At 37.5% G+C, this 27667-nt stretch overlaps 1 protein-coding gene across 1 annotated transcript in view; it reads left to right on the top strand.

Moving 5' to 3' along the window:
* The window catches only part of LOC150087229 (dynamin-binding protein-like), a 427088-nt gene extending 399674 nt beyond the window's left edge, over positions 1 to 27414 (top strand). Inside the window, exons 22-24 of the mRNA XM_090372415.1 lie at positions 12003 to 12598; positions 12854 to 13042; positions 26363 to 27414. Coding sequence (XP_090228541.1) covers positions 12003 to 12598; positions 12854 to 13042 — 785 coding nt within the window. The 3' untranslated portion in view covers positions 26363 to 27414. The remainder of the gene's footprint in view (positions 1 to 12002; positions 12599 to 12853; positions 13043 to 26362) is intronic.
* The last annotated feature ends 253 nt before the right edge of the window (positions 27415 to 27667 follow it).

Consider the following 27667-nt stretch of genomic DNA (forward strand, 5'->3'; position numbering starts at 1 on the left):
CTCTGCAGTACTACACTGACAGTGGTGGAGAATGAAAAGGACCTGGAGGTAATTGTGCAGGCAGATATGAAGTTCTCTGAGCAGTGCAGATGAGCTGCAAGAGTAGCTCATGGTGTCGTGTCAATGATATACAGGAATTTTTCTAGCAGGGATAAGGAGGTGATTATTCCCTTGTATAAAGGAATGGTTAGGCCACATCTTGAGTACTGTATACAGGTCTGGAGGCCTCATTTTAAGAAGGATGTAGAGCTGCTGGAACGGGTACAGAGAAGGGCAACAAGATTAGTGAATGGAACAAAGGGTTGCTCTTACGAAGAAAGGCTTAAGTTTTACAAATTACAGAGTCTGGAGACTAGGCACCGGCGAGGTGATCTGATAGAGGTGTATAAGGCTTTGAATGGTTGAGCATGCTCAATGCCAGTGGGATTCTTCATCTTGCTCAGAATAATCACCTCAGAGGGCATAAATTCAAATTGAGGAAGGACGGATGTCGGATAGATGTGCGGAAATTTGCCTTTGGCCAGCGGGTGGTTGGTTGGTGGAACCGACTTCCATCACTTGTTGAAGTTGATAGCCTAAACAAATTTAAAGCTCAACTGGACAGGTATTTCGAATGAACGGAGGGGTGAAATGGGAGTGGCGTGTTTTTTTTTTTTTTTTTGCTGATGCTGAATAAGCTTGCTTTCTTGCATCATATGCCTCTACTAACTAATGCTAAAACAGATGGAAGTTTGTTCCAGCAATTAACAATTCGCTGGCTAAAGGCAAATTTCCGCAAAAAATCTATTCTACAGCTGTCTTTCTTCAGTTTGAATATATGCCCCCTTAGGTTCATAATCTGAGCAAGCAGAAGAATCCCATCAGATTACAGCGTGCTCAACCCATTCAAGGCCTTATACACCTTGATCTGATCACCTCGCAGGTGCCTAGTCTCCATCTGCTGCAATTTGCAGAACTTAAGCCTCTCTTGATAAGAGGACCCCTTCATTCCCCTCACCAATCTTGTTGCACTTCTCTGTAACTTTCTAGCAACTCTACATCCATCCAAAAATGGGACCTCCAGTCCTATGCAATACTCAAGTTGCAGCCTGACCATTGCCTTATACAAAGGGATAAACACCTTATCCCTACTAGCAAAATTCCTGTATATCATTGAAAAAACCCCATGCACCGCTCAGAAAATTTCATATCTGACTGCACAATTATCCCCAGGGTCTTTTTAAATCTCTACCACACAGTTTCTTGCACAACTTCTATTAGAATAAGTAGCGACCTGGAGCGAGGGGTGTTGGGGGTTTCAGGGACAGACGGCAGTCATCGTGAAATAGGTGGGAATATATGGGATGTGTTAGGGTAACTCGGAATAGGAGCATGTGTGCTTGCATGTATACCAATGCTAGAAGTATAGTAAATAAATTTGATGAATTTGAAGTGTTGGTCAAGACGTCAAAGGTGGATATTGTTGGGATAGCAGAGACGTGCTAAGAGACGATATAAGGAATGCAGAACTGGAATTTTGGGGAGTACAATTTGTACAGAAACGACAGACAAGATAGAAAGGGAGGAGGTGTTATGCTGTTAATTAAGAAAAACATAAAATCAAAAGTAGTGCACCCAGCCAGGTTTAGGCCTAAATAGTTATCTAATGAACTAATCAGACTCGTAACAGAGAAGAAAAATGCATGGGATGCATATAAATCTATTGATATAGATGAACAGTGCACTGTTGAGTCAGTTTGATGTGACATAAGCACTGCAAAAGCAAAAATAAGAATAGGAGTGTGTGTTATAGGCCTAATGATTCAAATGAGTACAATGAACAATTGTACAGATAAATAGAATGGGCTAGTAAATCAGAATGTCTTATAACGGGGGATTTTAACTTCCCAGATATTGACTGGAACTTGTGGATTGGTCACTCACACATTTGTCAGATTTTGTGGATTTATTGGATAACTGTTTTCTGCAGCAGCATGTTCGAGAGGCAAACAGAGAGAGTAATACTCTTAATCTGGCTATCAGCAGTGATCATTCGTGTATTAAGAATTTGCAGATAAAGGAACCACTAGGTGGCAGTGATCACAGTGTACTGATGTGGGATTTACTTAAAGATTTAATTACCATCAGTGGTAAAGGAAACGGTTTTTGCTTTCGTAAAGGTGAGTACAGTGGTCTCAGAAAGTTTTTAAAATCTGTACAGTGGGATCAACTGACGATGTTTCCAACAATAAATTCTTAGTAGGAAGCATTCGAGGAATTAATTCGAGGATGCTACTAAAAGTTTCATACCTATTAAGAAATATTGTTCAAGGTTTAGGTCTAAATGGTTATCTAATGAACTAATCAGACTTGTAACAGAGAAGAAAAATGCATGGGATGCATATAAATTATCAAGCAACGCAAAAGCCTATGGCAGATATAAGCTAGTCTGTAATCAGGTCACAAAGGAGGTTAAGGCAGATTACGACAAATCCTTGGCAAAAGATGCTGATGATCTTGCTCAGATAGCAAACAAACTGAATGAGTATTTTGCATCTACATTCACACATGAGGAATTATTAAGGTTTGAAAATGGCAGAAGGTTATCAAATTGTAGCAGGATACTTAATGATTTTGTAATAACTGAGAGCAAAGTGGAGGAGAAATTTTTGAAGTTAAACATAAGAAAAGCACCTGGGGTGGATGGGATCTATCCAGTTATAATTTCAAATAGATATTTACAGTATACCCAGTTATAAAATATAAGTACAAATTCAGTAGCTTTCGGAACGCATGTCCCTTTATCAACTGACAAATTTGAATACATTACAAGCAAAGTGTGGCACGTTACTCATGCGTCATTGTTGTAGCACGGACGTGTGCTGCCTTACGCCAGTGATCATCCATCAATAAAACGGTTGTCTCTAGGATGGGATGTATACGCATGCCTTTCTGGCGATTTAATGCCTTAGGGTTGTTTATTATGTTTAGTGACTCTAGCCATAGGCGGTGGCGAAAGTGTCGCGCGTGGTCCACTATCTCAAAGTCGCGCTTGGGGTCAAGATCGTGGTTGGTAGCCCAAAAATGTTCTGCAAGCACGGAATGGTCAGTTTCGGCAAGCCGAATTGCTCTGTCGTGTTCCGTGAGGCGATCCTGGAGACGTCTCGATGTCTCACCTACGTAGCAACTGTTACAGGCCCTACAGGTGATACGGTACACTACATTGCCGCGTAAGACAGGTGTGACAGGGGTCTTCACACTGGAGACAAGTGAACGTAGGTTCCTACCGGGTAATTGCACACATTTGATGTTGTAACTTCTCAGGATCTTCGAGATACGTCCTGACACTCCTGGATAGTACGGAATGTAGGCGGACGATATGCCGACTTGCTTCGGAGGTCTTGGGTTGGAAGTAAGTTCTTGTGCCTGTAACAAGCATCTGTTTAGTACATGGGATGGATAACCGCATCTGGTTAGGTCCGCCTTCACACGGGAGATCTCGTTACGTCTAATTGTGTCGGTGCTGGAATGGCTCCAGGCCCTGGAGAACAGGGTGCGGGCAGTGCTATTGAGATGGCTTGGAGCGTGGCCGGACCCGTAGTTGGTGAATTGACCGCACCACATGGGTTTGCGGTATACTGAGGTCTCTAGACGTGGGCCTACGCGATGCACTAGCACGTCCAGAAACGGGAGCGAACCGTCCACCTCTGATTCTACGGTAAACTTGATGAAATTGGATAGAGAGTTGAGGTGTTCTAGTAGTACTGTTTCAGAACCACGTGGTATTATGGTAAAAATATCGTCGACGTATCTACACCACGTTGTAATAGGTGTAGGTGGGTTCTGGTGTATCTGCTCCTCCAGATCTTCCATGGCGATGTTAGCTACTACGGAACTGACAGGGGCACCCATAGCAGTGCCATGTTCTTGTTTGTAGAGTGAGTCTTCAAAGGTGAAGATGCTGCTAGAGAGGCATAGGTTGAGGGCGGTACAGATGTCATCAGTGGATAGTGACGTCCTGGATTGGAGGCTTAAGTCGCTCTCAAGGAGCCTTCTGCCTCAGTGCACGGCCTGTTGGACGGGAATCGAGGTGAATAAAGAAACCACGTCAAATGATGCCATGACAGAGTTATCAGGGATTGAAATGTCCTTAATGATGTTAATGAATTCACTGCTGTTTTTAACGGTGTGAGATGTATTACCTATAAGAGGCGAGAGGAGGCTCGCGATGTGTTTAGACAGTTCATACGTTGGGGCACTGCAGCAAGACACTATAGGTCTGAGAGGAATACCCGGTTTATGGATCTTTGGTAATCCGTAGAATTGCGGTAGTTGGCAGCCAGTAGCACGTAGAAGATGGTGAGTCGCGGTCGGGATCTTCTTATCTTTAAGCCATGCGTGGACAAGTTTATTAACATTTGCTTCCAGACGTTTCAAGACTTTAACGGAAGGATCAGGTAGAGGTTCATATACATTAGGATCGAGTAATAGGGCCAAGGCTTTCTCTCGGTAGGCTGATCGGTCCAGCACAACAGTCCGGCGCCCTTTATCCGCAGGAAGTACAACGATGGAGTTGTCTTTTCTTATAGATGACAGGGCGGCACGCTGGCGGTGGTTGAGGTTTGAGTACGTTTTTCGTGTGTTGCGGAGGACTGCGGCAGTCTTGAATCGGATCTCGTTGGCAGTTTCTTCGGGAAGGTTGATGGATGATCACTGGCGTAAGGCAGCACACATCCGTGCTACAACAATGACGCATGAGTAACGTGCCACACTTTGCTTGTAATGTATTCAAATTTGTCAGTTGATAAAGGGACACGCGTTCCGAAAGCTACTGAATTTGTACTTATATTTTATAACTGGGTATACTGTAAATATCTATTTGAAATTATTAAACTATGGACACCAGTACTCCAGGCCCATTTGTCACTATCCAGTTATATTAAAGGAGGCAGCAGAGCAACTAAGCAAACCCTTTGCCATAATTATGAGAGCATCCTTGGACTCAGGGGACGTTCCCAGGGACTGGAGATGTGCAAATGTATCACCAATTCACAAAGGGGGATCGACCAGTTAGTTTAACTTCTGTTCCGGGTAAAATAATGGAGTCACTGGTTAAAGATGCATTGCAGGATCATCTAGCAATAATTCAGACACAGCATGGGTTTGTTAAGGGAAAGTCTTGTCTGACAAATTTGATGGTTATTATGATGTGGTTACAAAGGAACTGGATGCCAAAAATAATTTTGATATCATATTTTTGGATTTCAGGAAAACTTTTGACACTGTTGCGCATGGAAGACTCTTGTACAAATTGGAGCAGAATAGTATTAAGTGTAAGTTGCTACAATGGATAAAAGGATAGTTAAGTGGGAGAAGACAGAGAGTGGAGTCTAGGCAACTGCGCGGTGATCTAATTGAGGTGTATAAGGCCTTGAATGGATGCTGCTTTTCGTGGACTAATGTTATTAGTGGAGTCCTAATAAAAATTTTTTCAGTGTTGGGTCCACTGTTGTTTTGTATATTTATCAATGATATTGATGAAGGTATATCAGGCTTAATGTTGAAGTTTGCAGATGATACAAAGGTTGGCAGGGTTGTTAATGACAGTAATTGCAGTGTGCTACTGCAACAGGATCTAGATAATTTGGGCAGATGGGCTAAGAGGTGGCAACTGAAGTTTAACCTTGAAAAATGCAAAGTACTGCATATGAGTAGATGTATCCCCAGAGAAACGTACCAACAGTGTGGTACTACACTTAAGGCGGTAGAAAATGAAAAAGACCTGGGAGTAATTGTGCAGTCAGATATGAAGTTTTCTGAGCAATGCTGACAGGCTACCAGGGCAGGTCATGGGGTTTTGTCAATGATATATAGGAATTTTGCCAGCAGGGAGAAGGACGTGATTGTCCCTCTGTATAAGGCAATGGTCAGGCCACGCCTTGAGTACTGCGTACAGGTCTGGAGGCCTCATTTTAGGAAGGATGTAGATTTGTTTGAGCGTGTACAGAGAAGGGCAACAAGATTGGTGAGGGGAATGAAGGGATCCTCTTACCAAGAGAGGCTTAAGTTCTGCAAATTGCAGTGGCTGGAGACTAGGCCCCTGCGCGGTGATCTGATTGAGGTGTATAAGGCCTTGAATGGGTTGAGCACGCTGAATTCTGATGAGATCCTTCCACTTGTTCAGATTACAAACCAAAGGGGGCATAAATTAAAATTAAGAAAGGACAGATGTAGAATAGATGTGCGGAAATTTGCCTTTAGCCAGCGGCTGGTTAATTGCTGGAACAAACTCCCATCTGTCATGGAAGTTGATAGGTTGAATAAATTTAAGCAGGAACTGGACAGGAATTTGGAGGGAATGGTGTGATTTTTTTTTTTTTTTTGGCTGATTCTGCATAAGCTCATACACTTGCTTTCTTGCATCACATGCCACTACTACTACTATTAATGAAATTAACAGCAGATAGACAAAACAGGGACATCAATTTACACTGTTTCGTGTAAGCAGTTCGTTACTTTTTCCAATAAATGATTAGTATAATTTAAACTAATAATTTGTATTTTAAACTAGCGCTTATTTATTTTATATCAAAACATTTATACATAAAGAAAAATAAATTGTTTAGTAACTATTACTGTATTTTTATTTTGATGTTTTTGTTTAGTTCTTTCATTATGTTTTTGGAGTCCATTTTTATATTTTTATCACTCCGAAAAAATAGGATACGGTTACATACACACAATAGAAATGTGATCAGGGCAAATGGGACATAGGGTTTAAACCCTATTTCACACTTGCCCTAAAAATGAGATTATTCATATTTTGGGATTTTATTTCATATTTAATATTTGTAAAAATCAATACACAAAAGGGGTGACATTTTTCTCTCTTCCTACTGCTCATTCAGTAAGCTTTAACATCATGCTAATTACAGTTGCATGAAGTGGTTAACCAGTTTGACATTACTTTAGAATTAGAGAGAGAAAGTGTGGATACAGCTGTAAAAATGTATGTTGATGAATGAAAGTTGTGAAATTTAACCTTGGTTGTGTGGAATGAAATTTATTTTTTTGCATGTAAACGAATTCACTATTTAAGGAAATGAGGAAAGCATGAAGTGCATCAGTTTTTAAGCATTAGCATAGATGCGTAAAATGCGTATTGTCTGCATGTAATAGCTTTATTCTTAATGGATAGATTTTCATAAAATTTTATAAAGTCATTTCAAATATCATTAAAAGTGGACCAATAGAAACATCTGGTAATTATTATTATTATTTTTTTTTCATTCATATCACAGGCTACCCATATACAGTAGATTCTAATTGAATCACTGGCTATTATGTCTGTTCCTGTGCGCTGATTGAAAGAACAAATGGGCAGTGAGGTGGATACACAGAAATGAAATGCCTTCACTTTATGACTGAAATGCATTACTATCTTCTAAGCACATTAGCAGATAGTAATGAATGTATTGCACCATGCATTAACCAACTTGTTTTTCTGTCATGCTCAGTACTACGTTGCTAGGCAAAAAGATGATGGATACAAAAATTTTTTGGTAAAATCTGAATGCAATAATAAAAATAATGCAGTACATGGCCTTTAACTGTGAGAATTTACATAATGCATATTATGTAGTACAGTCATCATCATCATCAGCCATTTTCAATCCATTGTAAGATGAAGGCCTCTCCAGCAACTTTCCAGCTCCTGTTTTGTGCAATGACCATCCATTTATTACCCACAAACTCAAGAATTTCATCTGTCCATCTCCGTCGTTGTCTTCCAGGTTTTATTCTAGCTCCTCTCGGGTACCATTCTGTTATTTTCTTAGTCCATCTGTCATCATGTCTTCAAGCTATGTGTCCTGCCCAAGACCATTTTAGTTCTGATAAGAATGACCTTTACTTGAGTTTGCTGCCTAATCCACATGTTTCTCTTCTTATCTAATAGTCTGATTCCCAATATAATTTGTTCCATTCTTTGCTGTGTAGCTCTCAGCTTCTCTTCTATTCTTTTGGTGAACTCCCAAGTTTCACTTCCATAAGTCATGGTGGGGAGTATACATTGGTTCATTATTTTACATTTCAGACAAATTGGGATATTGCTCCTCAGTATGTGACTATATTTCCTGAATGCTATCCATCCAAAATTTATTCTTCTCTTGACTTCCAGCCATTTGTCATTATTACAGCTAATGACTTGGCCCAGATAAGTATATGACTCTAATTTTTCAATTACTGATCCTTCAATCATTATATCCCTTTCTGTGGCATACTTGTTCTTCATTACTTTTGTTTTAGCCATATTCGTCTTTAGTCCAAAATCCTTACCAACTCAGCATAACTGATTAAGAAATTCCTCTGATTCTTTGGGATCATTGCTTATGTCATCTGCAAATCATAAATGGTTTAGGTACTCTCCATTCACATTGACTCCTTTCTGCGACCGGTCTAACCTTCTGAAAGCTTCCTCAAAGGCAGCTGTAAGCAAATTCCGAGATATTGTGTCTCCTTGTCAAACTCCTTTCTCAATTTTAAATTTGCTACTGTCTTTGTCTAGTCTAATAAAGGAGGTAGCATTCTTATATATTTTCTTCAAAATAATAACATATGGGGTATCTATTGCCTTGTCTTTCCAGTGCCCAAAACATTGCCTTATGCTCTATGGAGTCAGATGCCTTTTCATAATCTACAAATGCCAGGCATAATGGTGTTTTATATTCATTGGCTTTTTCCATTAGCTGTGATATTACGTGAAGGTGATCCATAGTTGAGAATCCCGTCCTAAAGCCAGCTTGCTCTTTCGGTTGATTCTCATCAAGTATTCTTTCTAATCTGTTAGTAATGACCCTTGTGAACAATTTGTAGATGTGGGACAACAAGTTAAATGGTCTATAATTTCCAATTTATCTCCTTTCTTATGCAGCAAAGTTATGATTGCATTATTCCACTCCTAATGCATCATGCCTTTCCTAATGTATTTTGTGAAGAGTCTTGCCAGTTTCTGTTTTGTGTCTCTTCATCCCAATTTTAACAACTGCCCCAGGTGAAGACTAAGTTACTGTACAGTAACTTAGTCTTCACCTGGGGCTTTCTGATTCTTCAAAGCATGTTCTACCTTATCAGGAAAGATATCTGGTATGTCGTATGTGTTGCTAATTTGTGATCATCTTCTGCACTGCTTGGATCATTTCCTCACTCTTTATATAATTTTTTATAGTAGTCTTCTGCTATTTATAAGTACAGCATCACTGTTCTTCAGATTCATTATCATTTGTCTTTCTGTATTACTGCTGATTTAAGTCATTAGTTTTCCCATAATGCTTATTCTACTTTTTTTGTGTTAAACCTTATGTCCTCTGAGTCTCTAATGGCTTTGCATAACTCAGTATACTAAATTTTTTTTGTTAGTGTTTACCTTGCTCTTCACTTGTCGTCTTCAGTTCATCATGACAAGTGTTTCTTGACTAATTATTTCTTCTTTGGATTTCTTTTTACCTATAGGTTTCTTGGGCTTTATCACTTTCAGAAAGTTGTAATATTCCTTGTTGATATCTTGGTCCTGAGCTGTCTGCAGAAGCTCAACTTGTTCTTAAATTCCAGTACAGTTGCTTTTTCTCCTCTTCTGTTCTCTCAAAGACCATATGATTTACCCGAGTCAGTTTTTTCCTTACATCTATATCAAGTGTGCATCTTACCATTCTGTGATCACTTCCAACATTTACCTTGTTCAGGACGGTAACATCATTCATGATATATCTTCTGTTAGTGAGGATGAAGTCAATTTCATTAGTTGTTAATCCAGTTGGGTTCTTCCATGTTCACCCTTTTCTTGAAAAAAGTTTTCATTACTGACCATCCTCGAGATTCTGCAAATTCCAGAAGTCTTTCACCTCTTTCATTTCACCAAATCCACAATTTCATATAGTTCCCCTTTCTGCACTATTTTGTCTCTTTCCAACCATAGCATTGAAGTCTCCCATAATGATAGGGTTTTCTGCTCATCTAAAAGACTCAATTGCAGTGTACATTTCTTCATCATCACGGCTCATAGATTGTAGTACAGTATGGTATCATTACTTGGAATGGAGAATTCTAACACTGCCTCAGAACACCAGTGTTAGAGTTTTGTGTATGTATTAAGTGGTTGAAATAATTTCAGCTTATTTTATTCAATGCTGGATGATGATCTCTTAAACCTGGCCCCAGGACCGTATTTTCCTGTACAGAATGTTCTGGTTTCAGGTGTTGAAAATTTGATGACGTAACTGATCACTAATCAGTTTTTGAGGGTACTAAAGGGTTATCCACTTAAAGAATTATCATATACTGGTGATTTGTTAACAAAATAACCTAACAAAAAAACAGTTCTTCTAGAGAGTTCAGAGAAGGGAAACCAGATTGGTTGTCCTTCTCTGATGAATCAATGGCTTAGAAAGTACAATCAACAAGTACTAGATGTCTTGTTTGGGAGGGTTGATCGAGGTATGTAAAGCCATCAAGGGGATCAGCAAAAATGCATGGGAGGGATACATTTTCACTGTTATGAAAAGCAGTTTCCTATACAACCAGTTATATAGGAAACTGTTTTCATAACATTGAATCAGGAAGTTAGTAACATTTAGTGCTACTAACTTCCTTAGGATTGTTTTCAGCTATGATTAAATGTGACCACTATAATTCTCAAAAGACTTGTCACCAAATAGCATAAACAGTATTGAATATACTTGGATTTCAGGAAAGCTTTTGACGCTGTTGCGCATGGAAGACTATTGTACAAATTGGAGCAGAATGGTATTAAGGGTAAGTTACTACGATGGATAAAAGGATGGTTGAGTGGGAGAAGTCAGAGGGTGGTAATCAATGGGTGCTGCTCTTTGTGTACTAATGTTATTAGTGGAGTCCCACAGGGTTCGGTGTTGGGTCCACTGTTGTTTTGTATATTTATCAATGATATTGATGAAGGTATATCAGGCTTAATGTCGAAGTTTGCAGATGATACAAAGGTTGGCAGGGTTGTTAATGACAGTAATGGCAGTGTGCTACTGCAACAGGATCTAGATAATTTGGGCAGATGGGCTAAGAAGTGGCAACTGAAGTTTAACCTTGACAAATGCAAAGTACTGCATATGGGTAGAAGTAACCCCAGAGAAACGTACTAACTGTGTGGTACTACACTTAAGGTGGTAGAAAATGAAAAAGACCTGGGAGTAATTGTGCAGTCAGATATGAAGTTTTCTGAGCAATGCAGACAGGCTGCCAGGGCAGGTCATGGGGTTTTGTCAATGATATATAGGAATTTTGCTAGCAGGGAAAAGGAGGTGATTGTCCCTCTGTATAAGGCAGTGGTCAGGCCACGCCTTGAGTACTGCATACAGGTCTGGAGGCCTCATTTTAGGAAAGATGTAGATTTACTTGAGCGTGTATAGAGAAGGGCAACAAGATTGGTGAGGGGAATGAAGGGATCCCTTACCAAGAGAGGCTTAAGTTCTGCAAATTGCAGTGGCTGGAGACTAGGCACCTGCGTGGTGATCTGATTGAGGTATATAAGGCCTTGAATGGGTTGAGCACGCTGAATTCTGATGGGATTCTTCCACTTGTTCAGATTACGAACCTAAGGGGGCATGAATTCAATTAAAAAAAGACAGATGTAGAATAGATGTGTGGAAATTTGCCTTTAGCCAGCGGGTGGTTAATTGCTGGAACAAACTTCCATCTGTCGTTGTGGAAGTTGACAGGTTAAATAAATTTTAGGAGGAACTGGACAGGCATTTTGAGGGATTGGTGTGACTTTTTTATTTTATTTTATTTATTTTTTTATTTTTATTATTATTTTTTTTTGGCTGATGCTGCATAAGCTCATACAGTTGCTTTCTTGCATCACATGCCACTACTACCACATATCATTTTTGATCTGTGTTGTTTTATGCATGCTGAAGTTTAGAGGCATTTGGTATTTTCATATATAATATGTATTTCCATGTGTTACGAATTCTTATTGTAACTTTCATTTACAGATGTTAAGGGATTTGTTGCAGCAAAATGTTTGGCTCCTTATTCGTCAGAATCATCTCAGCCAACTCGTCCAGCCCAGGCTCTTACTTCTAATCAACATCCTCAGGTGTCTCAAAGCAGGAATGGAACTGTAAAAGATCTACGTCAGCCATGCCGGCCAGCACCAGCACCAGTTCTTGGAAGCAGTTTGATCAGGCATCCGAAAGCTGTTTTGGGACCAGTTGCCAGAATTTCAGCTACAACAGTGCAACCTACATTAAATATTGTAACCACTCCAGTCGATAGTAAAGACATTATCCATTCATATGAAGAAATAAAGGACACGTCTGATAGTCCGGTACATTATGATATGGTCCCTGAGGAACCGTCAATGCTCCTAGAATTCACAGAAGTGGATAGTCCTTTACAAAGGTACTCAAATGTACCTGTTGATGAATTTGATCCATATGCTCCATCTGATAGCAGTAAGGCAATTTATGATAACATTCCAAATAATACTGCAGAGACTTTAGGTAGCCCTCATTTTTATGAAGAAATAAATACCGATGTTACAGCTGCAGATTCAGACTCCTGTTTTACGAGATCTACAAAACCAGAGGTAAGACAAGTGTTTATTTTATTATTATTTTTTTAAAATTGTTATTATTGTAATATGCTCACACTTTCCTGTTTAATTATTTCACCATCCAAAGTTTTCATCCTAATGGATCATTTTTCTAAATGCAAGAATAAATGTTATAATGATCATGGCCTAATCTGAAAATATATTAACGAAAAATAATTTCAAGATTGTTACTGATTATATTCAGGCTGTTATTCTATGTGCTGATATATTTGATCTTTTCTTCCCCAGTACTTTTATGCTGCTTATCCTTTTACATCCATGGGAACAAACCAGTTAAATCTCACCGAAGGACAAGTGGTGCTAGTGATCCACAAATGTGATCTCAATGACAATGCAGACTGGTGGTTTGTTGAGAATCGGCATGGAAAACGAGGCTATGTCCCCGGCAACTACTTGGTAAAATACAGTCAAAACTAGGTGAAAGATGTAAATATAGTTCTCTCACAATGCATAAATGTCTACTTGTAATTGATAACAGGCTTTAATACCAGGAATTTCATCCTTGTACATAGTTACTCTTTAAAATTTTATGCCATACTACTTGGCTGGCCAAAATGTGTTTGTCCACGACTTTTTTTTACTGAACTTAAGGGAATATATGTGCTTACTATAACACATACTTATCGATAAATGTAGAAGTACAATAATTTGTAAAGGCAGGCTTATTCTATTTGTGTGTATGCATGTGCAAAGATTTATAAAAGCAGTTTATTGCTAACTTGGTTCTTTTCCACTTAGAACTATGGGAATTTGTTTTTGGATTAACATTACATTACATTACATTGGCATCACATCTATTAGGTTTTTTTTTTTTTTTAATTCATGTGAAATTGTTACTTCTAATTTCACTAAAGCTAACTTTATCCTTTAAAATTTTTGATTGCTGTTGTCAATCAAGAGCAAGTATCATTTTTCTGTAAAGAGTAGCTGTGAACTTATTGCAGCTCAGTTATTAGTATTCTTTCATACCTTTTAACAAGTGATTAAAATGACTGCCATTACTGAGACCTGACTAATTTGGGATGGGTGGAAACTAAGTTCAGATAGTTCTGAAATAGTCCTAATGTACATATTGATCAGCTTATTATAATGAAGTTCTCATGATAAGTCCATGAAATAAAATTATCTAGTATTGGAGTATTAATAATTTATATTTTATTTTTTTAAGATGCTAATGTTCTGTTAACCCATAGGAGTATGTAGTGAAAAAATTACCTCCAGTATTTTTTAAGCGTTTCTCATGAAAAAACACCTAGTCTTTCTTTTTGAGGATGAAGTTTATATGAGTAATCATGAAATCTTTTTATCTGCAGTAACATAAGAGTACACATCAGAAATATGAGATAGTGATGATAGTTTCAAAGTTTCTCATAATGGTTTTGTCATCCAGGAAATCATCATTTCAGGTACTTAATTAATATAACAGAAGTCTTAGAACTATATTTAGTAAACTAAGAACCGAGTCTGATGTATGTGACAGCCAACAGACTTTCAACTGCTATAGTTTTAGTACTCACAATAGAATAACTTTCATTTATCCAAGAGTCATTTAAAAAGTACGCTAATTTTAAGCAAATATTAGCATTAGCAAAGGCATACGATGCAAGAAGCTTACGCAGCATCAGCCAAAAAAAAAAAAAAAAAACACCCTCCCATTTCACTCAACTATTTACTTCAAATGCTTGTCCAGCTCAGCCTTAAATTTATTTAAATTATCAACTTCCACAACAAGAGATGGAAGTCTGTTCCAGCAATCTACTACCCGCTGGCTAAAGGCAGATTTCTGCACATCTATTCTACAACTGTCTTTCCCCAGTTTGAATCTGTCCCTCAGGTTCTTAATCTGAGCAAGAGGAAGAATCCCATCAGCATTGAGCTTGCTCAACCTGTTCAAGGCCTTATACACCTCATATCAGATCACTCGCATGTGCCTAGTCTCCAGGTACTGCAATTTGCAGAACTTAAGCCTATCTTGGTACAGGCACCCCTTTGTTCCCCTTCTTTGTACTTGTTCTAGCAACTCTACATCCTTCCTAAAATGAGGCCTTCAGACCTATACACAGTATTCAAGGTGTGGCCTGACCATTGCCTTGTACAACGGGATAATCACTTCCTTGTCCCTTGCTAGCAAAATTCCTATTTATCATTGACAAGACTACATGACCTGCTCTGAAAGGCCACTGCTATGACTGGCTGTTTTCAGACTTGCTCATCTCACATCAGAAATTTGGTTATCTCTGACAACTTCTAAACAGTACATTCAGAAAGACCAGAAAGTTTCAAAACATTCATGTGGTATGATACTGTGACTCGCCATATAAACAAATAATGGAATAGCTTTTGGTGATGTTTGTTCTAAAAGTAGGTTTTGTTTTTTTTTTTAATTTCCTAAACATTCTATAAAAATAAATGTTTTTAAAAGATAACTAGGGGGCTTTGTTGCCCAAGCTTTTCTATGTAAAATGTAGAAGCATATGGAGTAAGTCAAATCTTTCTGTGTAAAAAGACACCTGTTGAAACGCACTAATCGATATCTAATCAGGAAATGATCTATGTAATTATTTACCTGTGCATTTGGAATGCGCAGTATTCTCAAGGTTGAATAAATACGACTGCAAAACTCTAGATAGAGGGCTTACACCCTCCATGGCGGCAAGCAAAACAGGGAAAGCAGTGATTAACAAGTTGTGACTGCTGCATTCCGACAAACGGACAGTAACAAAGCAGTGATTGGCAGATGCCTCTTCTTTCTCCGCCCACTGTCCTCCTAGGTTAATATGTCTAGGGTGTTTTTCCCCACATTTGCCACTGTTTTTAAATCGTTAACTCATTTTCCCATTTTAAAACAGTAGGATGGAAGGATAAACACCCTACCTAAGCTAAGCCCCTCCACCCCAACGACATAAAACAATCAGAAAAGGGAAGTGCCTTCACCTGTCATCGTCTTCGTCTTCCTTGCTTTCATTGAAGTACCTGTCGGTGTATACTGTACTGTGGACTTCAGCCAATATCACTATGTAATTATTTACCTGTGTTTACATAGGTCACTTAGGAAAAGGCCTTTTGCTTTGGGGTTCCATAATACATGAGGAATATCGTTGCATCTGAAAGAGCAGGACTAAAATATTTACAAACTATACAAATTTAAAATATTCATTAATATATAAAAAATGTTAGACAGTGAATCACGTGCACGAGGTTGGTGAATCTTATGCCAGTTGTCAATAATTAATTGCGTTTGTAGTGACATAATTGCCTCACCCTCTTCTCCCATTGGCTTGAATAAATATCACTAGGAGGAAAACTTTTTTCAACTCAGAAGTCTGAAACGTGAAAATTTTGATTAATCTCAACCAAGTCAATGTATCCCAAGCATAAATGTTATTAGTTTGTACCAGCCCATGCAAAGCTCTACCATACCCTATTTGTTCAGTATTCTTATTCTTCTAGGCTGGAGGAGAGACATCTGTAAGATATAAATCCCTCTGCAGTTGCAATTTAATTTGGAAATAGGCTTCATTCATTCATTGTTTGAGTCATGTACAGAATGTTGTTTCAGGAAGGTGTTCATGTTTCTTGACTTCTTTGATTATATTTTCACTGATACCTGGTAAGTAACACAAAGGTTGTTTTCTTAACAACATGAACTGGGAACCCATTTCCTATGACCAGTCAGGTAATGGAAGAAAGTTTATATTGTAGAGGTTTACAAAGTAGTGCCCTCACTATATATATATACACACACACACACACACACACACACACACACACACACAGGCAGTTCTCATTTTACAAGTTTTTTTTTTTTTTTTTTTCAAGTATCAACAAAATCGAAAATATGAACATTAAACATTCATAAATACTGCATTTCAAACCACACGTGTAGCTATACAATACAGTGTACCCCACTTTACAATATTAATCCGTTACCATCGTATCGTGAAAATATTTTGTGATATTTTTCTAAAGCACATTTCTGGAGGTCACTACCATAAATCAATTTGCACTTTCCTGTTTATTGGGTTTTTCTGTTACTGCAAGTAATTATAAACGGGTCGTAAACTCGATATTATTGCATTTGCGAAAATGCCGATAGTTGGAATTGTGTGTTTTTACGTTATTATGGTGAAATGTGTTTGCCCTTTACTGAATTCTTCAATCATATAAAAAAAATAAATTTTCAGAATCTTCTCTTCATTCCTTTTTTTTTTTTTTTTTTAAATTTTGTAAACTTGTTTGTTTGTTATTTGGTTTTTATGAGCATTAGCAACCAAGGCCATATTGCTCTGGGAATATGCAGTGGTCATTCCTTGACCTTTCCACATCCTCGTATTTGGTGGTCACGGGCTCGAACCCCGCTCTAATCAAAACTGCTGCTCCTACCCACCTGGCTATGGAAGGCACTGTAAACTTGTTACTCAGTGCAAATCGCGTTAGTTGCAATTTGTGCGTTCCGTTAAAAAATGCTTATGCATGCTATTGAAATTTATAAAGAAAAGAGATTATCTTGGAAACAAATGCCTCTTGAAGCATTTCGGAATAAGACGACTCTTTATGCAACAAACCAACGAGTGCCGGTCCAATAATGAGTGATCAACGAGTGTGCATTTAATCGATGATGAAGAATAAACATTCTTCAACATTTGTAAGTATAATTTCTCTATTATTATAATTTGCTTGATTTTACAGGCTACGTTTTCATTTCTTTGAATAAATCAATCATTGTTTAAGCAAACTAATTAGCTAGCTAATTTCATTGTTCATAATGTAACCCCTGTTTTTAACATTGTCTATGGGAAATAAATTTCCGCTTTACGAGCGCATGCTAGGAACAGATTAACTTGTAAATACGAGAACTACCTATATATATATATATATGTATATAGGGTGTCTCAAAAATACGTGGCATAACTTCAGGAATGAGTTCCTCATATGTAGACAATAAAAATATTTTATATCAACATAGTTCCGGAAATGCTTGGTTCCCGAGTTATTAACCGGAATGTCTTATTTCCCGCAGGTATGATTTCCTTCATCACAAGGTACTGACAGAATCTGGTGGTTTTTCCATTTCGACCATGTACTCAAATCAGGAGCAAGCAGATATGTATGGTTTGGTGGACGGCAGTGCTCTGGAGGCTCGTCGTTTGTACCATGAAAGGTTCCCAGAATGAAGATGTCCAGACAGGAAAACGTTTGAAAGTATCCCTCGCCGCCTTTGTGAACATGGGACCTTTACACCTTGTGCTGTGGACAGAGGACAACCAAGATCTATGACTCCTGAAGTAGAGGAGGAGATTTTGGATGTTGTGCATGCCACTCCTAGAATCAGCACATGCAGAATAGCAATGCAACTGGCTGTTCAACGTTCGGCTATTTGGAGAGTGTTGCGAGAACACTAACTGTATCCTTACCATCTGCAATGGGTACAGGCCTTGTCACCAGCAGATTACCCTGTGCGAGTAATGTACTGGCAGTGGTTCTTGCAGCAGTGTGGTACAACTCCTCACTTTCCTGCCTTAGTGATATTCACAGATGAAGCACAGTTCACATGAGACGGAATCCAAAACTTTCACAATCAGCATGTATGGGCTAAGGAAAACCCACATGCAATTCTTCCATCACATCACCAACAGCAGTTCAGCCTAAACATCTGGGCGGGTGTTTTTGGTGATAAGTTATTTGGGCCCCATGTACTTCCAAACAAACTCACAGGGCAGGCATTCAGAAACTTTCTGGAAAACAACATGCCTGATTTCTTGGACAACACGCCACTGATCATTTGTCAACAAGCACACTTCATGCACGATGGTGCTCCCACACATTTCAGCCACTTTTAATGTTTTGGAAACCAGTGCGATGCTTGAACCTATTAAACCACCCATTGCTTGCCACGAACTTGACTTGGTGTTTGCAACTTAACCTTAATATCTTAATAAATACTTCTTCCTTTTGTTTGAATGGCCATTGGACTCTGGGGCACTTCTGAATCTGATTTTCCACCCATATTATTAAGCTTTTCTATCTTTGATATACCACCTGAATGCTGTTTTGTGATCACTGTTGATCTTAAGTGTGTTGATCCTTTGACATGTTCTTTTATATGCGCATTGTCCTTTAAAATAGTATTCACTGTTGAAGCAGTTAGGCCTAATTCCCTTGCAATAGATAATCAACTTTACCCTGCTTCGTACTTTTTAATCATTTTCATTCTTCATTTCATTTCTAAATCAATTTTTTTTTCGTTGGTCCGTTTCCCTTCATCATTGTAATAAGTAAATAGGAATGAAGAGACGTTTCTGAAAATATGTTTTTTATACGACTGAAGATTTCAGTGAAGGGGAACTCATTTCACTCTAATACCATAACATAAAAACCAGGGCATCGAACTGTAATTTTTTGCATTCTGGTTTTCACTCAAAATTTTGATTCAGTTCCGGTTTCGCTCCTTCAGCCACCGCTGAACCGGATTTTTTCACTCTGAGCATAAAATATAATCTTTCTGAAAATTTATTATGTGTACCTTTTTTAATTACATTAAATTAAAATTCAATTTAATTATTAAATTGAATTTTAGAACAAAACTTGTGATATTAAAGAAATAATAATCAAAATATGAGATCAATTATTTAAATGTAAATATTAAGCATTTATTTTAGTTAGTTGCAAGTCACTGTTACACATAATTAGTAAAACTGAATTGTTATTTAGGTACATTTTTAAAGTAATAGAAGAATTTTTTTGCGATGTATTGGTTTTTAATAATTACACAAACATATATCTTTTATTCGTATATTATGCAACCAAACTTTATGTACATTATAAAACAGTTCCAATATTTGGTCACAAACTGAATAATCAACATTAAAATAAGTGACAAAATTAATTTTTAAAACATGAGTTACAGGTCGTTACTACAAGCAACCATAATTGCTTCTAATTAGTAGTAGTAGTAGTGGCACATGATGCAAGAAAGCAAGTGTAGGAGCTTATGCAGCGTCAGCCAAAAAAAAAAAAAAAAAATCACACCATTCCCTCCGAATGCCTGTCCAGTTCCTCCTTAAATTTATTTAACCTATCAACTTCCACAACGACAGATGGAAGTTTGTTCCAGCAATTAACCACCCGCTGGCTAAAGGCAAATTTCCGCACATCTATTCTACATCTGTCCTTTCTTAATTTGAACTTATGTCCCCGTAGGTTGGTAATCTGAACAAGTGGAAGGATCCCATCAGAATTCAGCGTGCTCAACCCATTCAAGGCCTTATAGACCTCAATCAGATCACCGCGCAGGTGCCTAATCTCCAGCCACTATAATTTGCAGAACTTAAGCCTCTCTTGGTAAGAGAATCCCTTCATTCCCCTCACCAATCGTGTTGCTCTTCTCTGTACACGCTCAAGCAAATCTACATCCTTCCTAAAATGAGGCCTCCAGACCTGTACGCAGTACTCAAGGCGTGGCCTGACCATTGCCTTATACAGAGGGACAATCACCTCCTTCTCCCTGCTAGCAAAATTCCTATATATCATTGACAAAACCCCATGACCCGCCCTAGCAGCCTGTCTGCACTGCTCAGAAAACATATCTGACTGCACAATTACTCCCAGGTCTTTTTCATTTTCTACCACCTTAAGTGTAGTACCACACAGTTGGTACGTTTCTCTGGGGTTACTTCTACCCATATGCAGTACTTTGCATTTGTCAAGGTTGAACTTCAGTTGCCACTTCTTAGCCCATCTGCCCAAATTATCTAGATCCTGTTGCAGTAGCACACTGCCATTACTGTCATTAACAACCCTGCCAACCTTTGTGTCATCTGCAAACTTCAACATTAAGCCTGATATACCTTCATCAATATCATTGATAAATACACAAAACAACAGTGGACCCAACACCGAACCCTGTGGGACTCCACTAATAACATTAGTCCACGAAGAGCAGCACCCATTGATTACCACCCTCTGTCTTCTCCCACTTAACCATCCTTTTATCCATTGTAGCAACTTACCCTTAATACCATTCTGCTCCAATTTGTACAGTAGTCTTTCATGCGCAACAGTGTCAAAAGCTTTCCTGAAATCCAAGTATATGATATCAAAATTATTTTTTGCATCCAGTTCCTTTGTGACCACATCATAATAACCAATCAAATTTGTCAGACAAGACTTTCCCTTAACAAACCCATGCTGTGTTTGAATTATTGCTGCAGTCTTGTCTAGATGATCCTGCAATGCATCTTTAACCAGCGACTCCATTATTTTACCCGGAACAGAAGTTAAACTAACTGGTCTGTAATTACTGGTGTCACCCTTCGATCCACCTTTGTGAATTGGGGACACATTTGCACATCTCCAGTCCGTGGGAACCTCCCCTGAGTCCAAGGATGCTCTCATAATTATGGCTAAGGGTTTGCTTAGTTGCTTTGCCGCCTCCTTTAAAATAACTGGATAGATCCCATCCACCCCAGGTGCCTTTCTTGTGTTTAACTTCAACAATTTCTCCTCCACTTTGCTCTCTGTTATTACAAAATCATTAAGCACACTTCTACAATTTGATAACCTTCTTCCATTTTCAAATTAGCAGAATATCTTCCACTCAGGCTAACCCTGTTATCTCGCAAGATAAACTTCAATCCTGAAAATGGCCTCTATACACTAACTTGCATGGCTGGAGTCCCTAAAATAACTATAGCTATTTCATAGAGCTGTGGATATTTACAACTGTTTTCTTCCCAAAATTCAAAAATACGTTTTTTTGTTTCTACTCTTTTCACCCCTTCGAAACTAGACAAAATATTTTCAATATCAATATCAGCTGAATTAGAATGCTCTATCTTTCTCCTTTTCTTTGAGAAAATTTTCCATGTCATCAAATTCTTCTTCTGAAATTACCTCTTCTCCTGACTTTCTAATATTTTGTCTTGTTTTTTCTCATTTTAGATGCTGCACAGCCTTTGCCTTTTGTTGACGATCCAATAATATTTGATATCGTGGATCGAGATAAACTGCGCTTATGATGCTCTCATTTTCCATTATTAATTTTTCTCTTACATGCAAATTTTCTATTAAAATGGAAACATATGGATTTGTTATATTTTTCAATTTAAGTTTGGTTTCCACCCAAATACCATAAAAATTACTTAGAGTTAGCTGTTCTGTTTGTAATTTCAAGGTAACTTCCTTCAATGGTTTTAAAGCTTCCAAAATACATTTAATTTTAGCCCACTGATAAGAAAAATAATTCATATCATTCTGAAATAATTCGTTACAAAAATGTTTGCACTCTAACAGTGTCTCCAGCATTACATACGTGCTGTTCCATCTTGTTTGACAATCCAATACAGGTTTCTTTAAAACAGTTTTGGATAATTTGGAATTCGTAGTTTTCGGACGAGTTCCTGCCAATCACTAAAAATTTTTCCTAATTCAGCGTTCTTAACCGCATCTCGGATTGCCAATTGAAGTACGTGTGCTGCACACTTTATTCCAACTTATTCCAATTTCTAAAGGAAAGACTGTTTTCCTTGAAGAAAGAGTTCATCAAGGTAATCTTTTTCGCTGGTAGCTTCACTATCGCATTTATCATCGTTGCCTAGCAAATTAACAAATTTAATCATGTTTGCGCCATTATCAGTGGTGACTGAATAAATCTGATGAACTCCAAGCTGATATTTTTCTAAAACTTGGCGAACTACATTTTTTATATACATTCCTGTATGTCTTTCTTTCATACCTAAAGTAAAAAGGTGTATTTTACCGTTTTACAAATTGAGCATTTATTCCAAGGACTGATTGGCTTAATCTAGTGGCAATATCAACTTTCAGTGAAATCATTCTCTTTCCCATTTCAGTCTGCATTAGTGAGACAATTTTAGAGGACATCTCCGGCAAAATTAGTTTAATATTCTCTGCATTGATCAAAAAATTTTTACCAATTGCTGCAATAATAGGATTAATAATTTTTCGGAATCCTGAGTATTCCATTAACTCAAATGCGCAACCGTTAATAGTAACGAGCTCTACACAAGCGTCAAGAATCGTTTGCTTATCTAATTTTACTTTAAGGTACTTTGATGTAACGAATTTTTCTATAGTCTGCTGAGGTTTATTTTGAACTTTTATATCAATTTCTTCCATCTTCTTCTTTTGTCCCATATCGAATTCTTCTTTATGATGCCACTTCAAGTGCCTCTCTAAATTGGCAGCGTGATCTCCAACCATAATAACGTTGCACACTTTGCATTTGCTTTTATTATCCAGCTTTTCAAATATGAAGAATTCTCTACATGGGTTTACTCTATCTCGTCCCATACTATAGAAATTATATTAAATAGAAATTAAGGAATAGAAATTATATTAAAATGATAAAATTAATATTAAAAGACTAGAAATGAGTCGAAATAATTCCAACAGTTTAGTAAAAAAATGTTAAAATAAGCATGATGCGATATAAAATTCTTAAGTTATAGCACTAGTAAAACGTGGTATTTTCTAATCCACTATGCTTTTTTGCAATCTGATTGAATTGCTAATAGACTGATTTTAAAGGTGCTTAGTAAAGAAGCATTAACTTTCAATTCATGAACTGTGCAATAAAATGCAAGAACGTTATTTAAATAACGCCTTTAATTTGAAAACAAATGGGTTATGAGGTTATTTGTCTGATAAAGACAAGTTTGAAAGTCGTGAAACCTGATTTGAATTTAAGACGAACGTATATACACACACTTTATATAATAGATTTACAGATTGACACTTCCTCTTAAAAATCCAATTTATAAAAAAGCTGAAAACTTCATGGAACGATAAACAGTGTCTGTTAAAATAATTTAACTTATATCCTTATCTATATCTGATGCAAATTATACTAATGCGAAAAAATACACAGGTAACAACAGTTCTTTCGTATATACATCTATATCGTTACCCTGCTATTATTATCATCCCATGATTCACGTTAATACGGAGGTCAGTAGAAAGCACAGATTATGATTGAAAAAATATAGAAAATGGCGATGAAGAGTAAAAATACACCAGCAAATGCTAAATGAATTAATGTAAAAAAACTTATGCTGTAGCCAGTGGAAGATCATTAAAAATAGATTGAACAAAATCAACCAATTTATTACTTGCTTAAATATCGTTCCACGAAGTACGGTCAGACCATATCGAATACAGTTCATTAGACAACCTTACTACAATTCGATATTATCAGGTTACTCATATTTTTAATCTTAGTGTTTTCCATCGCAACTAAATGAAGAATGCATTGAGATATCCGAATGATTACAATAAATGTATTACATTTTTAATGCCATTAATTACCTAAGTCGATTGCTAGTGTTTATATTATAACCGTGGAACCGTTGCTATGAATCCCTAATTTTAGATAGATGTCACATAGATCACAAAGTTTTACGCCTATTCTTTTCCTTATAATACATATCTTTTCAAAAGCAATAATCTGCATCAACTGACAACTGAATATATTTAAATGCAGGGCGATCTTTTTTCTAAAGACATTAGACTGATTGATGCTATTCTACGCATGGATGAAGAAGGTCATGGGAAAAAATGGGAATGCAGGTCATGGGAAAAGACGATTTCTTCAGCAATGAGAATTCTCCAACATGTATGTGAACCGACAATTTGAACAGAATAAATAACGGTTTTCGGTTTCCACTCTGGCAAATATAACGGTTATTTTCGGTTCCGGTTTAATGCCCTGGTAAAAACCCACAGAATTCCAGTTTTAGGTGTTATCGCAAATGCAATAAGATCGAGTTTATAATAGATTGCACTAACAGAAAAGCTCAATAAACCGGAAAGTGCAAATTGTTTTTGTTTTTTGGTCGTGATCTCCAGAAATGTATTTTAGAAAAATATCACAAAGGTGTTCAAAATTGATTTTTATAACGAGAACATATGATAATGATGAAAGTGTAGTGCAATTTCCATTATAAATATGACCTTTTAGAGAGATCAATAGCTTAGCAATATAGCGAAATTTTCAACATCCAAGGACTTGGAACAAATTACAAAAAAAACAAAAAGTGACTAAAAAAATTAAATGGCAAATGCCTAAAAAACGATACTCACCTTGTATAAATCTGCAATAAATTTATTGGTAAAATGGTGGCTCAATTTAGTTTGGAAGAAGCATTAAAAAGAACTAAGGCAGAGAATGGGGTAAAAATATCTTTAAACAAATTTTAAAATGAGCGCAAGGAAGTAGAAGTGCAGATCTCCAATCCTCGGTTGTCATAAAAAGGTTGAAGGACGCGAATGAAAGAAATAAAAGAGAAGACCGGTGGTGCCAATAGTCGTTGCGAGAGACTTTCGTTAAATGAACTGTCATCAGTTGGCAAATGGAAGAGAAGTGAGCGCGTGTTGTATTTAAAGTTGGTCTATACTCTCGTGATGCTCTTTTTGACACTTGGGAACTTTAGCTGCGAGAGGTTCCAAGCCGGTGAGAGGGTGAAGGGAAGTTTTGCGTTAATAATATTGAGGTCGGAATGGTGTCGGTACCATTCGATGGTGAGGGCTTCATATTGAAGAATTCTGTAGCTCGATCTAAGTTTAATAATAGTGATGGCAGAGTCAATAAGGGGGGTGTGGTTGTGAGCATGGGTTGTTAACTCAGTGCAGGATTGACTTGTCCTGAAACTGTTGAAGTGGTAGTATGCGCGGGTGTTGGAAGTTGTGGAGGAACCGAATTTGGTGGTAGTGCTGCCGATGTAACAGGTGTCCCAGTTTGGTTGGCATTTTATGAGATATATTATATTATTCAGATCATTGATGGGATACTTGTATGTTTCTTTATAAGAATTAAATAGGGAACCTAGTTTATTATAAGTAGAGAAAGTGAGGGAGATGTCGGTATCTTTGAATGTACGTCGGAATTGTGCTGCGAGTTCACTATGGTAAGCGAGAACTATGTGAGTATTTGTCTTGTTACTGTGTCTGATGGGGTTATTAATGTTGTTTTTAACGGTGGATATTGTGTGTTGGGTGAGTTGAGGAGGATAGCTCCTGGCTATGAATTTATCAGTAAGGTATTGAAGTTCATTGTGTAGATCGTTTTGTGAAGAGCTGAATTTGATAGCATTGTAGATTTGGTGGTATAGGACGGCTTTTTTGGTACTAAGGGGATGATGTCAAAAAAGTTTTCCTTTCCTACATCTAGTGCACATCTTACCATTTTGTGATCACTTCGAACATTTACCTTATTCAGGACGGTAACATCATTCACAATATATCTTCTGTTAGTGAGGATGAAGTAGATTTCATTAGTTGTTAATCCATTTGGACTCTTCCATGTCCACTTTCTGTTCACCGTTTTCTTGAAAAGGGTGAACAGAAAGTCTTTTTCTTTAGTCTTTTTCCAACCTTAGCATTGAAGTCCCCCATAATAATAGTGTAGTGGGTTTTCTGCTCATCTCGAAGACTCAATTTCGGTGTACATTTCTTCAACCTCTTCATCATCATGGCTTGATGTTGGTGCATAAATCATTATAATCTTTAGCTTGTACCTCGACACCCTTGGTGATGTACTTTTGAATTCCAAAATGTTGTTTTTAAAATCTTTATGGACCAGAAACCCAACTCCTCCTTCACTCCTTTCACTGTTTCCATTGGTGTACAGCAGATTTCCACTTGATAAACTTATAAGTGATTCATTTCTTCTTCTGCCAAACCGATGATATTCCAATTCACATTTTCTAATTCCTTTTCCAGCTCTAATATCCTGTCTTCACTGATGAGTGATCTTACGTTATAACAGGCCAAGTTCTGTTTCCGTGCATGGCAGCCTGGTCGTACCCAGAGATTCTTAGCACTCTCTGCTTCCACTCTGATCCTCTCGCTGCCGTAAGGGGGAGAGTGAAAGCTGCTGGGGACTGGGGGCCATTTGTTTTGTCGTGCTGTCATATGCTGGAGGGTTTGGTCTTTTCCTCTTCACGCTGACCAGGCATCTTGAAGAGAACCACTCTACACCTTTGTTGCCACCTGAGTGATGTAACAGGGCTTACCATCGAGAAGGTGTGCATGAGTGGATTTTAGGGAGGCAGGCCAACCGGACTTCTCCTAAATCTTCTGTAAAAGAGAGATATTGGATCCATCAGTGTTTTAGGCTGAGTGTCTGATAACACACAGGATACCTGTTCCCCTCTAAGCCCCTTTCAGTTTACACCAGCCCCCAAAAACTTACATTAAGTCAGAGTTCCTGTTACACTTAAGTATTTGACCAATGTTTGAATCTCCTGATTGTTTCTTTTTTATTTTAGTTTTACTAGATTGCATTTCAATGTCTTTAATTGGATTAATTTAAGACTGAGTTAGAAATGCAAGATGAAAGTACTAACTGCCTGAACTATCCTGCCACATTCTGTGCTAATACTGTTCAGTTTTAAAGCATTGAGTAGGATCATTGAGGAATGCTGTCTTAATCATCTCATGTCAGATTTTGGGAGTGTCTTTATAATGGCACATGTATTGTTAGCACAGCCACTCCAATGAAACATTGTCATATTAAAACAAATATGTGCTGAGCTGGGGGATTACTTCTTATTTGCTGGACTTCCTGTTGCCATGATCTTTTTGATTCATGCTTTTTTTTTTCTTTAGCAAAGGTGAAAGGTGATTAAATTCATAAACATCTATTGTCAAACCCAAGTTTTACCTTTCCCTCCATAAGCAAAATCAATTTTTAGGCTGGAACTATGATTTTGACTTCATAAGAGAGTGAAGTACAAAAATTTTGGATATGTTGTATAAAATAGCTACTTGTTATTTATTGTATGCATATAAATACCAATATGTAATATGAGTGCATTAACTGCACCTTTTTCTATCTTTATTGTTAAGTTTGTGGTTGCTATTACCCACGTGATACTAAGATGTAAATACTGTGAAGTGAATGTTAAAGAAACTTATTCTTTTATTGTTAACATTGTTGGCTTTATGACAAATGCATAATAGAGATGGTGTGCATTATGTGCTGTTGTGATATTCTTAAGCTTTATATTGTATTATAAATAAACT

Source organism: Mastigoproctus giganteus, chromosome 4 (assembly GCF_048544385.1).
Source record: "Mastigoproctus giganteus isolate SK-2022 chromosome 4, ASM4854438v1, whole genome shotgun sequence".
In the NCBI taxonomy this organism is placed as follows: domain Eukaryota; kingdom Metazoa; phylum Arthropoda; class Arachnida; order Uropygi; family Thelyphonidae; genus Mastigoproctus; species Mastigoproctus giganteus.